The following is a 13,897-nucleotide window of genomic DNA, read 5'->3' as shown; positions in this document are numbered from 1 at the left end:
TTTGCCTATATATTCTCTTTTATAAAGAAAATTGAAGAATCTTAGTATTTCTCTTAGAAGTGTTGCTAGTATGACTTTTACTACTTAAAATTGTGTTGCAGTCTTCTCTTTGCCAGGAAGCTTGGCTTTACATCACATGATTGTAAGGTTCAGAGACCTTTTGGCACTACGGTATTTGGCGCTTGATTACATGCTGGATGTCCCGGTGCTGCTCATTATTCTTAAAAACATTTTGGTCCCTAAGACACCTGTATTACAATCCAACCTGTGAAAAGAGTTTCACTGTCCAGAAGAGAAAAGTTAAAAAAACAACTTTAAGTACACTAGTCTTCCATCTGGCCAAAGTAAATACTACAAAGTAAATACTGTTAACACTAGTGTCTGATCCTTGCAATGATGTCACACAACAGCAAAAAGATAAATTCATCTCATGTTCAATCAGTCTCTATTGAAATTACCAACAAGAAAACCAATAATGTACTCCTTTTTTATGTGTAACTATGATTTTTTATTTGAGAAACTACGTCCCATCTTCTTTCTCATGATCCAGCAAACAGGAATAATTACATAATGAGTGTTTGTCTTTAATTCCCATTGCATGAGAGTAAGCAATGTAGAAATGTAAAGTTCTATATTGTATTATGAATATGAAACTCACAACCAGTCAGTCTCTCCTGTAGTGTGTCTAAGAAACCAGAATGGAAAAGTTGGATCCATTTTTTCCCAATCACTTTTATACTGCAGTTCCCTTATTTTACCTGAATATTTTTTCTGTTTCACCTACCTCAGTCTTAACCAAACTAAAAATAAATGTAATTTAACTGAAAGTACAAGCCAGGTTTCAGGGGAGTAAGTTCAATTTACATTGTATGTTGCTCTGAAATGAAGCACACTGGCTGGAAATTTCAAATGACTACAAGAAACATGTGAAATAAACTTTATTTTTCATGTTGTGTAATCCATTTCATTCATTATTTGAAAATCCAGCAGGAGAATATAAATTTCATAAATAGCAGTTGCCTTGCCACATATACCACCCTCAAATACTAGGAAAACATTCTAGTCAACTAGACTAGAATGGTGGGGGTCTGAAAATATTAAGAATGCTTAAGAGATTTAGTAATGTCTCTGCTTCAGGTTGCTGTCAGCTAGTGTGTTTAATGAATTAAAAAAAAAAAAAAAAAAAAGCTGACATTTTGCATTTTGTTAAATGCAAGACCCAGTTGGAATATAAAAAATAGATTAACAGCCTCTACCATCACCTCAGCATGGCACTTAATGGCTGCTTGAAGGTACCATATAATCTTCTGGATGGTTTAATTGTTTCTTTTTTCACACACTTAAAGGACGAGAGTGGTTATTAGCCCTGGTGTTCTCACAACATTTTCAGAGTAGAACTTCATTGAATAAAAAGTGCAACTTGCATTACCAAGGATAGGATCTAAGGTTTATACAACACTTGCTGTTAGAAAGCTAAACAGAAGGAAGTGTGTTGACCCTTATAATCATACAAGATTATGTTCAAGAAGCATGAAATTCCTCAATTTTGTACAAACAGAAATCTCTAATCCTGAACTACTTAATAATATAAAAAATAAAAACTTACTTACTAAGTAAAAACTAAAAGCAGAAAACATTGCTGACAAGGTTCCAGTCATAATTTCATTTCAGCATAGTTACTCATTTTAGTTACTTTTTAAAGGTCTGATTTTCTAAACAACATTATTTTTAATTAGCAGGGGAAAAGGAATAAGTAGAAGTAACTGGTGGAAAATTAGCATAAGATTTCTTGAATATGTCACTTGACCAACTGGGAAGTAACTGAAGGTTGTCACCATGTAATGTTTGTTCATGGGTCTGTGTAAAATTAAGTGATGATCTGAGTCCCATTGGATTTGGAAAGCACTTGCAGCACAGAAGGCAATAATTAGCATTATTGCTGATGGTCTCTATAACTAGTCCAAGCGTTAAGCAGAGGCAAAAATGTAATTTAACTTTTTGTTCTTAAAGGTTTTATTCCTTCATGTCAGTTAAGTCAGACTGGACGAGCAGCAAGAAGAATTTCACTTTATCTGATGCCCACACTATACTTGTTCTTTGCAACAAAACAAACATTTCAACTTACAAAGCCAGCAAATCAAGCAGTGTATACAAACATAATCTCTTCCAAATAAAATTGAAATAGTACTTAAAAAACACCAACAGATAACAAATCCACACTTGTAAAGGAATGATAAAAACTTTAGTCATTGATGTTGAAAGTTGAAGTGAAGCAAAAGGCAGTACTTCTGTGGAACCCCTCTTTGTCACACCATTAGCTATGCTAACTGTAGCCTGAATAAAATTTGTCCATGTTTGAAAGTTTTTCACACCACAAAACTCAAAGTGGAGATAGCTGTCAAGTATACTAACAGGTCTTTCTTCAACTGCTTGATTTCTGGTTGCATAAGCATTTTGTAATGTGTGTAGACTCTTTTGGAGTGTATTTAAGCTAATGATAGTAGGATTGCTTTGAGAGAAAAACACTACATCACAGCAAGAAAAGTCTCTCACTGGCCATGAATAGACTGGCAAGGTTATAGTGGTAGATGAAGGAATTTGATGATGTGAATAATTATGAAGATATGGCCCAGATATGGCACTTAGTGGGTGGTACAGGGAACAAAAATCAATCTACTGTGTAAAATTCTCAATGAATTTATTGAGCCTGGCAGAGATAATGAATTCCACAGAAGTTCAGTCTACCAAAACATCAAGGAATTTAAGTTTAATCCCTTTTAAGTTTGTCACTGTATTTGCCAAGTTTACTGAAAGTGGGAATAGGTACACTGTCCTGATTGTTGACATGCTATATTTCTTTTTCTAGGTTCTGTCCTTAGGGGCTGATGTTCTACCAGAATATAAACTCCAGACACCTCGCATCAACAAGTTTACTATATTGCACTATAGTCCTTTTAAAGCTGTCTGGGACTGGCTCATTTTGCTGCTGGTAATATATACTGCAATCTTCACCCCTTACTCTGCTGCCTTCCTTCTGAATGATAGCGAGGAACGGAAGAGAAGAGAGTGTGGATATTCTTGCAGCCCACTGAATGTTGTAGACTTAATTGTGGATATTATGTTTATCATTGACATTCTAATCAACTTCAGAACAACATATGTAAACCAGAATGAAGAAGTGGTAAGTGACCCAGCAAAAATAGCAATTCACTACTTCAAAGGCTGGTTCCTAATTGACATGGTTGCTGCAATACCTTTTGACCTGCTGATTTTTGGCTCTGGCTCTGAAGAGGTAAGCTTAAATAAATGAGAAATCTTAAATCTTAAGTTTTGATATTAGTGCAGTAATCTGTGTATCCAAATATATTTTTTGCTACTCAATTAATAAGCTTTTTAGTAGTTCCATCTTTTAAATTAAAGCTAAAATTAAATCCTCCTTAGTAGAATAATGTAGAATATTGTATATATCAAGGAATATTGTCTTGTCAATGCCTTTCATTGGCAGGAGAAAAGTTGAACAATTCCATTTCTGTTGTTCTATTATACCAAATTTGATACTACCATTACAAATAATGACATATATAACAAGTATAAAGGATTTGCTTAAATATTTTTATTTCAGAACTTTTGTTCCTTTGACTTGCTGCTGATTTTGTAAAAATTGCCCATAATGCATAAGTATTGTGTTGGCATTTAAGTACTAAAATAAATTACCTCTGTTCAAAATCTTTAGATCAGATGTTTACTCAGTGTAGAACAGTGTAGTTGAAGTGCAAAGTATGCTAGTCATTGCCAGTTAACAAAAAGATTTGGCTGTTGTCAATTTTATCAAGAATATGGACTACCAAAAGAAAGAAAAGATTATTAATCTTGCCAGACTGACAGCTCACATGACCAATGTGTTCACCCTATCTGTAGAATGGGTTAACAAAGTGCCCAATACATGCATCTCAAAATTGCCCAAAGGTATATATAAAACATGCACTGTATTCTCGAAGCCTGACCCAGTTCTGCCTCCTTCCAAAGAATTTTTATTTAATTTTAGAAGGTCTAAAGTAATAACATATTTTTTGATAAAAACTGAACTGACAAGTAGAGAATTGCAGTTTTTCTTTTCATGATCCATAGAATAAAGTAGTTTCAAAAATAAAAATAAAAATAGCAAACCCAGCAAAATATTATTCTGTCTCTTTTCAAAGGACAGAAATCCATTTTTTTAAAAATACTGTTTTGCACATATTGACTTACAGGAAACAGAAAGTTTTATTGACCATATGTACCTCTCCTTAACTGAGGAGAGAAAAGTGAAAACACCAAATTAATCAGCATTCTTAGCATGAGCTTTGGCTGCATATGTCTGTGTAATAATATAAAAAATATGAAAACATTTTTCCATTTGAAAATGAATTCCTTTGTATAAAAGTCATTTACTGTGAAGGCAATTTTTTTTTTTTACATCTGCCCCAAAAGCCTAAACTGAATTCTGAGTGTATACTAGCTATTCTCACAAATTATACATAAACTTAAGAAAGTAGTTAAGTGTCAATGCAAAACAATTGGCACATGTCTATACACACCTTGAGAGATTATTTCTCATTTGAGATTTTTCAGTCTTAAACAAATTCAGAAGTAGGGTCAGTCATGCTTTTCTTAAATTCATTTTCTCAAAAATTTTGTAATGAAAATGTTTTCCTGTGTCCTGTATTTATAAAGTTATCTAATTCAGAAGTCATGGAAATCAATAAGAACATTCCAATCAATTGTGATATTCCTGTTGATTTGAACATGAGTATACATACTTAAGGTAAATGAGCAATCTGGAGACGCAAGTAGGAAATACCATGCAGTCAAAATCATGTTTTTTAAAATAATGAAATAAGAAGAAAAAGAAAGTAAAGGACAGAGGGAATATGCTGACAGTTACCAAAAGAAAACTTTTGTATTCAGAACGTGACTTAAAAGCTCAGAGATTCAAGAGAAACTGTTTGCTCACCTTTTGCATTCATTGTCTGTGATATATCTCAGTCTTTCAGATTTTTTTTTCTGCATTTTTGATAGTGCAGGCACATGAACAACAAATATACTGACAATGGCATTACTTCTAACTTGGACCATATCGTGCCCTTGCAAGAGTGGTCTGCTTCCCTCTCTGATCAGTGAGCACTCATCACTGCCAAAAATTCTGTTCAGCTATAGGAAGTGTGAAACGGCATGAATTACAATGGTAATCAATTCCAAAGTTCAGTGAAGGATTGCTCTTTGGATCATCATCATACCCTAAAAATCATCCTACCACCCCTCACCTGCTACAGAAATCCTTAACAGTACAGTGCCAGGTGCTAAACTGATGCTAAAGGGATAGCTTTAACATAAGATAATATTAAATATTAGTAGAAGACAGGTGCATTTCTACAGATGAGTAGCTAAATATCAAAACCGGGAATTATCAGAAATTATTGGACGAAGTAATCACTCTTCAGTGATTTGTGGGGACAGGACAAGGGGTAATGGCCACAAAATTGAGCACAGGAAGTTCTGCACCAACATGAGAAAGAACTTCATGTTGAGGGTGATGGAGCACTGGAACAGGCTGCCCAGGGAGGTTGTGGAGTCTCCTTCTCTGTAGATATTCAAGGCCCATCTGGGCCAAGTTCCTACCTGGGAAGCCTGCTCTAAGGAACCTGCTTTGGCAGGGGGGTTGGACCCGATGATCTCTCGAGGTCCCTTCCAACCCCTACAATTCTGTGATTCTATGATTCTGTAATGACATTTTCAGTATTTCAGATATAAGTAAATTAATTATTTATTCTCTCCAAACCTGTTAATTGAAGTTTCACTATTGGTAAAAAATAGTTTGTTTACCTAATCAGCAATGAAACTATACACATTATGACCAGTTCATCATGCCATACTGACTTCTCTCTCTCATTCATGGTATTAAATATGTCGATCACTTTTTTTAAGCCTTTACTTACTGCAATTTTGCTTCCTATATTGCTAACTATAATATTTCCACAGAAATCCCTTTTTGATAGTTTACTTAGAGGAAGCAAATGTAAAACTGTTAGAATGAAGCCTTTTTCATTTAATAGATTTTTTTGCTGTCATGAGGGTTATCTCTTTTATGAAATAGCTCTTTTTTGTTATCTAGAGATTCTTCAAATAAGATCTCCTATGAACAATTGTATTGAACAGTCTTTTTATTAAACAGCATAAGCTCCAAAGAGAGCTCTGTGTGTGCTCACCCAGCTTTAAAACACCTTGATATCAAACCAAGTCTAGAAAGGGCAGGAGATAATAATCCAAATACCACATGCGGCACTATCTGAATGCTTCCATTTGAGCTATACTTTGTCAGCCATAGGAAAGCAACAGAGCAAAACAGTTAACTTTCCAATTTCTAAAGTGAGAATTAATAGAATTTAAAATGAACTTTCTGTTTTAAAAGACTCTTAAAATTATTATGGCTAGTAATAAACTACTGCCTTTTGTGTGTGCGTGTTTTAAATATTAAGTGACATTCCTGATATTTATGAAGATAAAATAATGGATACATAGACTTTTTACTTTATATTCTTTTGGTAGTTTATTTTTAATTACGCTGGTCATCTCAGAGAAAAACAGATAAAGAAAAAAAATAGAAAACCAGAATTTCTTCCCTTTCATCTAGAACTTACTGCACTAAAACATACTGACGAATGATGGCAATGGTTTCAGCAACATAATTTTCATATTTTTTGTTTATTTGAGGTCAGATATAACACTCAGCTGAAATATGAAAAAAGGAAAAAGAAAAAAAAAAAACAACTATGAAGGTTTTCACTTTTTTCTGTTTCTACAAATAATAGTGATTAAAACTATTTTACAACTAAACACATCAACAGGAAAACTGCTGCCTTAGGACATAAAAATAAATACATTGAATACATTGATATATATTGGTATATCCAGTATACTCACAAAATGTAAGGGTGAAAGTGTCTTCTATTGGTAGCAATAGAACAAGAAAATAGGTGGGGTTTGGATGAAAGGGAGACATATAAATCAAACGTTCCTCTCTAAGTTTTGACATGTCTTCACTTATACAGTGTATCTGATAAAGCAAAACAAAAAGAAAAGTCCAGCAGTTCTAGAATTGGAGACTGAACCTGAGAGTCCTAACTGCAGCACCACCGATCTTTAACATCTGCTTCCCCCATCACACAAAATGAAAAGCTAAATTCTGAAATGTGTTAGGGATTTGTATCGGAGAGAAAATAGTTAACTGTACTTGATACTCTACTACTCATGCTTCATAGATTTATTTGCAGTCTGCAAGAAGGGTAGAATGATGGTAATCGTTTTACCAAAAAAGTTTCGGTGCAAGAAAATATCGAGAAACTGAGGACCTTATAATACCAGGAAGATGGAAAGAACCCTGGCAGATGAAATACCATGTAAGCAAGTGTACATTGGAAGAGACAGTTTGAGCTACTTGTACACATCAGTGGGTTATTTGGTTGAAAAAAGAGACAAATAAGAGAGGGCATTAAAGATACATGCATTAATGATAATGGATGTTATGAAGAAAGAAAAAAAAATCTAGAACAAAAGTAAGGATTTCTCCATCAGTGAGAAAGTCACCAATTGTAAATGACTTTTTGCAGAGAGGAGGTTTAGGCTAGGGTTCCTCCTAGGGAAAGGTTCTTCACCAAGAAAGTGTTCAGGCACTGGAACAGGCTCCCCAAGAAAGTGGTCACAGCAATGAGCCTGACGGAGTTCAGAAAGTGTTTGGACAACACTCTCAGACATAGGGCCTGATTTTTGGATGATCCTGTGTAGGGCAAGGAGCTGCACTCGATGATCCTTGTAAGTCCCTTCCAAATCGGGGTATTCCGTGATCACATGAAATGTCTTCTATGCTGTTATTTAACTCATGCAAAGAACCATGTAGATGTCAAAGAACCATTGTAGACATGACATATGGCTTTTATTTTTTATTTTTTGTACTATTACTAGAGTAAAAAAGTAAAAAAAAAAAAAAAAAAAAAAAAAAAAAAAATTTACACCAGGGGAAAAATATCTATTTATATATTATTACCATTTGAAAAATGAGGAGCAGTTCCTCAAGTACATCATGTCTCTTTTACTGGGAGGTGTTCTGTCTGCATATTTATAGTGTCTGCACTATGAATACGTTCAATTATAGGGTCAAAATCTTTACTGTCTTTACTGTAAGTCTATACAGAGTCTGCAATTTAAAGTATTGTTCTTAACAAGGTTATTAAGAACAAAATATGGCAAAAAGATGATCGTCTGGAGGAACATACGTGGATGAGGATTCTTTCATTTAGGACAATTTTGCTTTCAAGCCATTGCTGAAACAGTTATTACTTTGTGTGTCTTCTTAAAGAAGTTGTGTTATTTTCTCACTGCACAATAAAAAGATAAAGATTATGTTTTTTCACACCCTTCTGAAATTATCAGTTATTATTTTTCATTCCTTTTAAAAAATAAAAAATTAAAATTAAAAAGTGTTATACTCTTTTGGGGAACATTTATATGGGAAGAGCTGCAGTTGTAACTGGAATGAAAATCGTTATAGAGAATTACTGTCATATACATATATACACTTCTAATCCAGGTCTCCATTCTGTACTATAGCTGGAAAATATCAAAAAAAAAAAAAAAAAAAAAAAAAAAAAAAGTGTTTTGAAAGGACAGGTAGTGCAATAACCAAACAGGACAAAAATATCAAAATTAAGTTGCCTATATTGATTAAAATATATATATATATAGGTTAGCAGAATGGGATATGTAAACATAACATAAAAGAGCGCTGCTCTTTTTTACTTTTCTCAATAATTTGGTTTACTTGTGGTGAATAAGTAAATTTGAGAATCTACAATGTATCTTTCCACAAAATCTATTTAAAATTGATATTACCCTAAAATCTTCATCTTGGTAATAAATCTTACCAATAAAGAAAAAACTTCTTCAATGTCTGTAGGGGTTTTAGATTCTGAAAGCACTTAAATGTATTCTGTGGTCTTAATGAATTCCAGTTTGTATATACAGTTAAGTGCCTTAGGTAAATGGAATGCTGTTTGCACTGAATATATTATACCGGGGTGAAATGAACCTTTTTCCATCTTCTACCATTCCATATTCACAGTTTCAGTAGTTATGAAATTCTTATATACTTCCAGCCTACAGTAAATGTTGCTACTGAAAATAATAATAATAATGATAATAATAATAATTTAAAAAAAAAAAAATTGATGCTGGGTATCCAGCAACCCTTGAACTTGTCCAAGTGATAAAGCCAGGTATGATGAAAATAGGGCAGCAAGCAATTCAGAGAACAGAGAATCATCAATCAGGTTGCTATTTACAGATGTTAATTGCTGGAACTGAATGGGTAAAGCAGACAGAGTGGGACTTCTGCCTCCTTGTGTGCCGTGCTAAGTGAAGTATTCCCAACACACCAAGGAAAATAAGCTGCATGAGGCATAGTTCTGACACCAAGTACGTCTGTCCCTGTGCAAATGACACATCAGAGGCAGACTGTACTTTGTGAACTCTACATCCACACTGAGAAGCGGACAGCATATAAAAGCACACCAAAAACTGTGGATCATGCTTACCACCTCTACTGTCAGCAGTATTTCAGAGTTTCTGCTGAGTTAAAGGAAGCACAAACACACGATTGGTTTCTTGATAGTTTAAAACATATCTGGTTCCCTTCAGTGCTGATTTCACCCTGAAGACCTGTGTTATACACCTCTGGCATACGCCAGATCTCACACGGGTGCAGTATCTAAGCATGCAGCTGACATTGAGGCTGCATAATATTAACAAGTCTTATCTTAAGAATGTTGTCTTAACATAATTGTTGACTTGTTTGGAATTCACAATCTACCTACAGATCTTTTTAAGGGATGCTGTAAGAAAATGTTGCATCTTGCATAGTGTAAAGATATAATTACATCTGTAATAGAATGGTTTCAACAGCCTCACTAGGACAAATATTATCTTTTTAAAAGTTTACTCTAGACATTAAGGGATCATATATATTAAAGCCTGACCTACCTTACAAAAAAAGTACCTAATGACAATATTCACATGCTGAAGCTCAACTAAGGCATAAGTTTTTGAAGGATATGTGGTGTACCTGTCTATTGAGGTCACAATCAATAAAACAGCCTTCTTTATAGAAATTCCCTATGAAATTATTCTTTGTGATGTTAGGTTAACCAGAGTGTTACCCAGTTTTACTGTATATTATCCTCTTGCTCATTTACTCAGAAAATACAGACATGTATATTACATTGCACTTAGTATACATGCATGTTAAAAAAGGAAGTAAAAATATTTTAAATGTATCTTGACACTTACTGTACTTTAATATATGCTTAGATTTAATGGTAAGAAAATGGTAAGGTTATTTTTGAAATACAGTAGTTATAATTTACAATGTTGTCAATGTCTTTTACGAGGAGTTTAGAAGTAATGCAAAGTTTCACAGATTGATTTGAAAATTGTGAATTTACCTTACTAAGCATTAGATTTCTTTAGAAAGTTCAGAACCCCAAATGGACTGTAATCAATCATGATGCTGATCAGCACTTAAATGCTTGGAAAATATTCCTGTCCTATATCTGACCCATATTTCTTTTAAAATGTGTAGTACTTTTATTATTGACCTCTACCACTACACCTGCAAGTTGCAGAATGAAGGATGTAGAGAACATTAACCTGGAGTGTGGCAACAGTAACATTTCCATGATTTTCTTTGCATAATGGCTCATCTTTTTTTTGCCTGAATACAGTGTTCTGAGCATTACAGACAGAAACAATATTTGCAGAATAAGATATTTATTCTTTTGGGGTCATTTCTTCTCTATGCCTCTTCTCTTCTAGAACATGAATGGCAGAGCATTGTAAGAAGTCTCCAAGTTAGTATCAAATTGTCACACACCTAGTGTTCTTGTTTCCTTCACTGTTTTTATAATGAATTTGATAGAAAATGCGATGAATTTGCAAGAAAATGCAATCAAGATGACATTGAAAAGGGTTACTCTACTGCTTTTGTCTGTTCCCCAGAAATAATGGAATTTGCACTGGTTTATTCATGTCAATTAATTGTATGTTTGCTAACAGGGAAAATCTTTTTCAATTTATATCTTTTTTTACAGACAACAACATTAATAGGTCTTCTGAAGACAGCTAGACTGCTGCGTTTGGTGAGGGTAGCACGGAAATTGGACAGATATTCAGAATATGGTGCTGCAGTTCTGATGCTCCTTATGTGCATATTTGCACTAATTGCACACTGGCTTGCTTGTATTTGGTATGCCATTGGAAATGTAGAAAGACCTTACCTGGCACATAAGATTGGCTGGTTGGATTCTTTAGGAGAACAATTAGGAAAGCATTACAATAAGAGTGATGCAAGCTCTGGACCATCCATCAAGGACAAATATGTTACAGCACTTTATTTTACATTCAGCAGTCTGACAAGTGTAGGATTTGGAAATGTGTCTCCAAACACCAACTCAGAGAAAATCTTCTCCATCTGTGTTATGTTGATTGGCTGTAAGTAGTTTATTATTATTACTATTATTATTGTTATTATTATTTTGTGGTGTTGAGCAAATAACTTAACGAAGTCTAAGCTAGTAAAATTATAAGCATGCAGCTGGAGAGGCAAACTCCTAAGGAAAGCAACCGTTATATGTGAAAATATGTTGTGATGACTCATGCAGTGTCAGGAAGCCTGAGGTATCAATGTTTCTTAGATTGTGCTGAACCAACTTAAAGCGGTTATTAGAAAAAAGCTACATTTTTTAAGGTCTATGAGCATGTATCTAACTAACTGACTGTTTTTAAATATTCTTTTCAAACCTGGAGATACAAATTTATGTGTACTTTCTTACTTCTGCCCTTTGTTCTTAACTTTGTACTTGGCTTTAATTCCTAATTCCTACCTCTACCAAAAACTGTAAAATCAGATGAACCTAACTTACAACAATAAATTCAAGGCTACAAATCTCCAAAGAAAAATATTGCCATCTTGATTACTATTTAATATTTAAACTTCTTCTGCAGAGTTGGTTCTGATATAATCAAACAAATAAAAAGCTTCAAGTAATTCAAATCCACATCTGAAAGTGTTACTAGTCTTCCCTGAGCTGTTCTGTCTACAAAGTTCACTATTGTGCACTGTTGCATCACCTGCAAAACCCAATGATAGAACTTAAGCACATTTTGTTTCTATTTAATCCAGCATTAATGTATGCTAGTATTTTTGGAAACGTATCTGCAATAATCCAAAGACTCTATTCGGGAACTGCACGGTATCACATGCAGATGCTGAGAGTAAAGGAGTTTATACGCTTTCATCAAATCCCTAATCCTCTGCGGCAGCGACTTGAGGAATACTTCCAGCATGCGTGGACGTACACCAATGGCATTGACATGAACATGGTATGTTTTTCTGGTTTTCAGGCATGGGTGCTGATAAATGGATGTGAATTTAGAAAGTGATCGTGAGTCTTCATTATTTATAACTTTAACAGTATGAGTTTTAGAAGATGTGTTTATAGCAATTATTGAAAATCAAGCCATTTCAAAGTTGGCATTAAAACATTTAGGTGCTTAGATTATTACAAGCTATAGCAGAAATCTGAACTCTTATAGTGCATAGGAAAATGAGAATTGCAGTGGACTATTATAAGCTTAAGATAAGGAAAAAGAAAAAAAAAAAAAAAAAAGTGGGCTTGCTGCATACATAGGTGATTCAGAAATTTGTTTGTTCTTTGGTCTGATTTTCCACTACCAGTATAAAACAAGAATACCTTTATTGGTATCTACAGCATTACCCTTATAGAAAGCCTGCAGCCAACACCTTTACAAAATCTTATCATGTAATTTACATCAGGTAAATTGGCGGTGGATGGAAGAAAGGATCAGGCAGATGGGTCAACTGCTCTTTTCGAGAGAAATACTCTGATCATCCAAACATTCCAAACAGTAGCTTGCTTGTAACCATGTAATTTTGTACTGAAAGTCAACACAATACTACTAATCATTCAGGAATCCACAGAACCTCATTTCTAGGAAATGGCAAGGTACAAGACTTTCTGTTCCTGAGATCTGATTTTAGGGATTGATTAAAAAACTTGCAAATGCTCCTTATGTAGATATATTTGGCCAGATAAAAAACAATAACAATTTTCTAATGACCAAAAGTAAGCATCTATATTTCTAGTTTCTTTTCTGAAGATAGCAGCTATTTTTCTGAAAAGTTGACTTAGTTTAGAAGACACTGAGAGAACTGAGCATCATAAGTATCTGTGAATCCATGTCTCTGGAGGAATACTTTCCAGAGCTATTCTGAGTTAAAAAGACTTTGCAGAGCTCTCCAAAAAGTTGGCAAAACCAATAAAACTCTATAAATTCTGGTGACAATTTAACTAGAAATCAACCTCCCAAATTTTGACAAATTCAAACAGCTTCCGTGTGGCATCCGTACGCACATTTGTGAATAAGACTGTTAAAGTGGTATACTTTTCTGCTGTAAGCAGAAACTATAGTCTTGGTTTAAAGCTTTTATAAAGCTGAATCCATGACAGCCTGAGTTTACGGTTACCATTAAGTAAAGCAGATCTTAAAAGTAAGACAAGAGCTTAAATATATTGGGCTTCACCTCCCACTTCCACAAGTGTCCCCCCCAGAGGGATATTATGTCCAGCTCAGAATAAGGATATTTGTATAAGCCTCTGCTGGGGATTACTGCAGTGAATGGCAGCAACAGTAGCTTCATCCTACATAGCACTGAAAGGCCTTAATTCCCTCCGATGGCAATGGGAGTATGGGATACTCAGCACTTTGTAGGATCAGGCCCTTAAGCTGC

General features: G+C 34.3%; 1 protein-coding gene across 4 annotated transcripts in view; it reads left to right on the top strand.

Annotated features, from left to right (window-relative positions):
* KCNH7 (potassium voltage-gated channel subfamily H member 7) overlaps window positions 1-13,897 on the top strand; it is a 223,787-nt gene that overhangs the window by 166,604 nt on the left and 43,286 nt on the right. For all 4 annotated transcript variants that reach the window (XM_072040860.1, XM_038182318.2, XM_038182321.2 and 1 more), the window contains 3 exons: window positions 2,867-3,292; window positions 11,178-11,577; window positions 12,269-12,468. In XM_072040860.1, coding sequence (XP_071896961.1) covers window positions 2,867-3,292; window positions 11,178-11,577; window positions 12,269-12,468 — 1,026 coding nt within the window. The remainder of the gene's footprint in view (window positions 1-2,866; window positions 3,293-11,177; window positions 11,578-12,268; window positions 12,469-13,897) is intronic.

This window comes from Anas platyrhynchos, chromosome 7 (genome assembly GCF_047663525.1).
Source record: "Anas platyrhynchos isolate ZD024472 breed Pekin duck chromosome 7, IASCAAS_PekinDuck_T2T, whole genome shotgun sequence".
NCBI classification, from domain to species: domain Eukaryota; kingdom Metazoa; phylum Chordata; class Aves; order Anseriformes; family Anatidae; genus Anas; species Anas platyrhynchos.
Note: the sequence above shows the minus strand (reverse complement) of the source record. Positions and strands in the feature narration are given on the sequence as shown.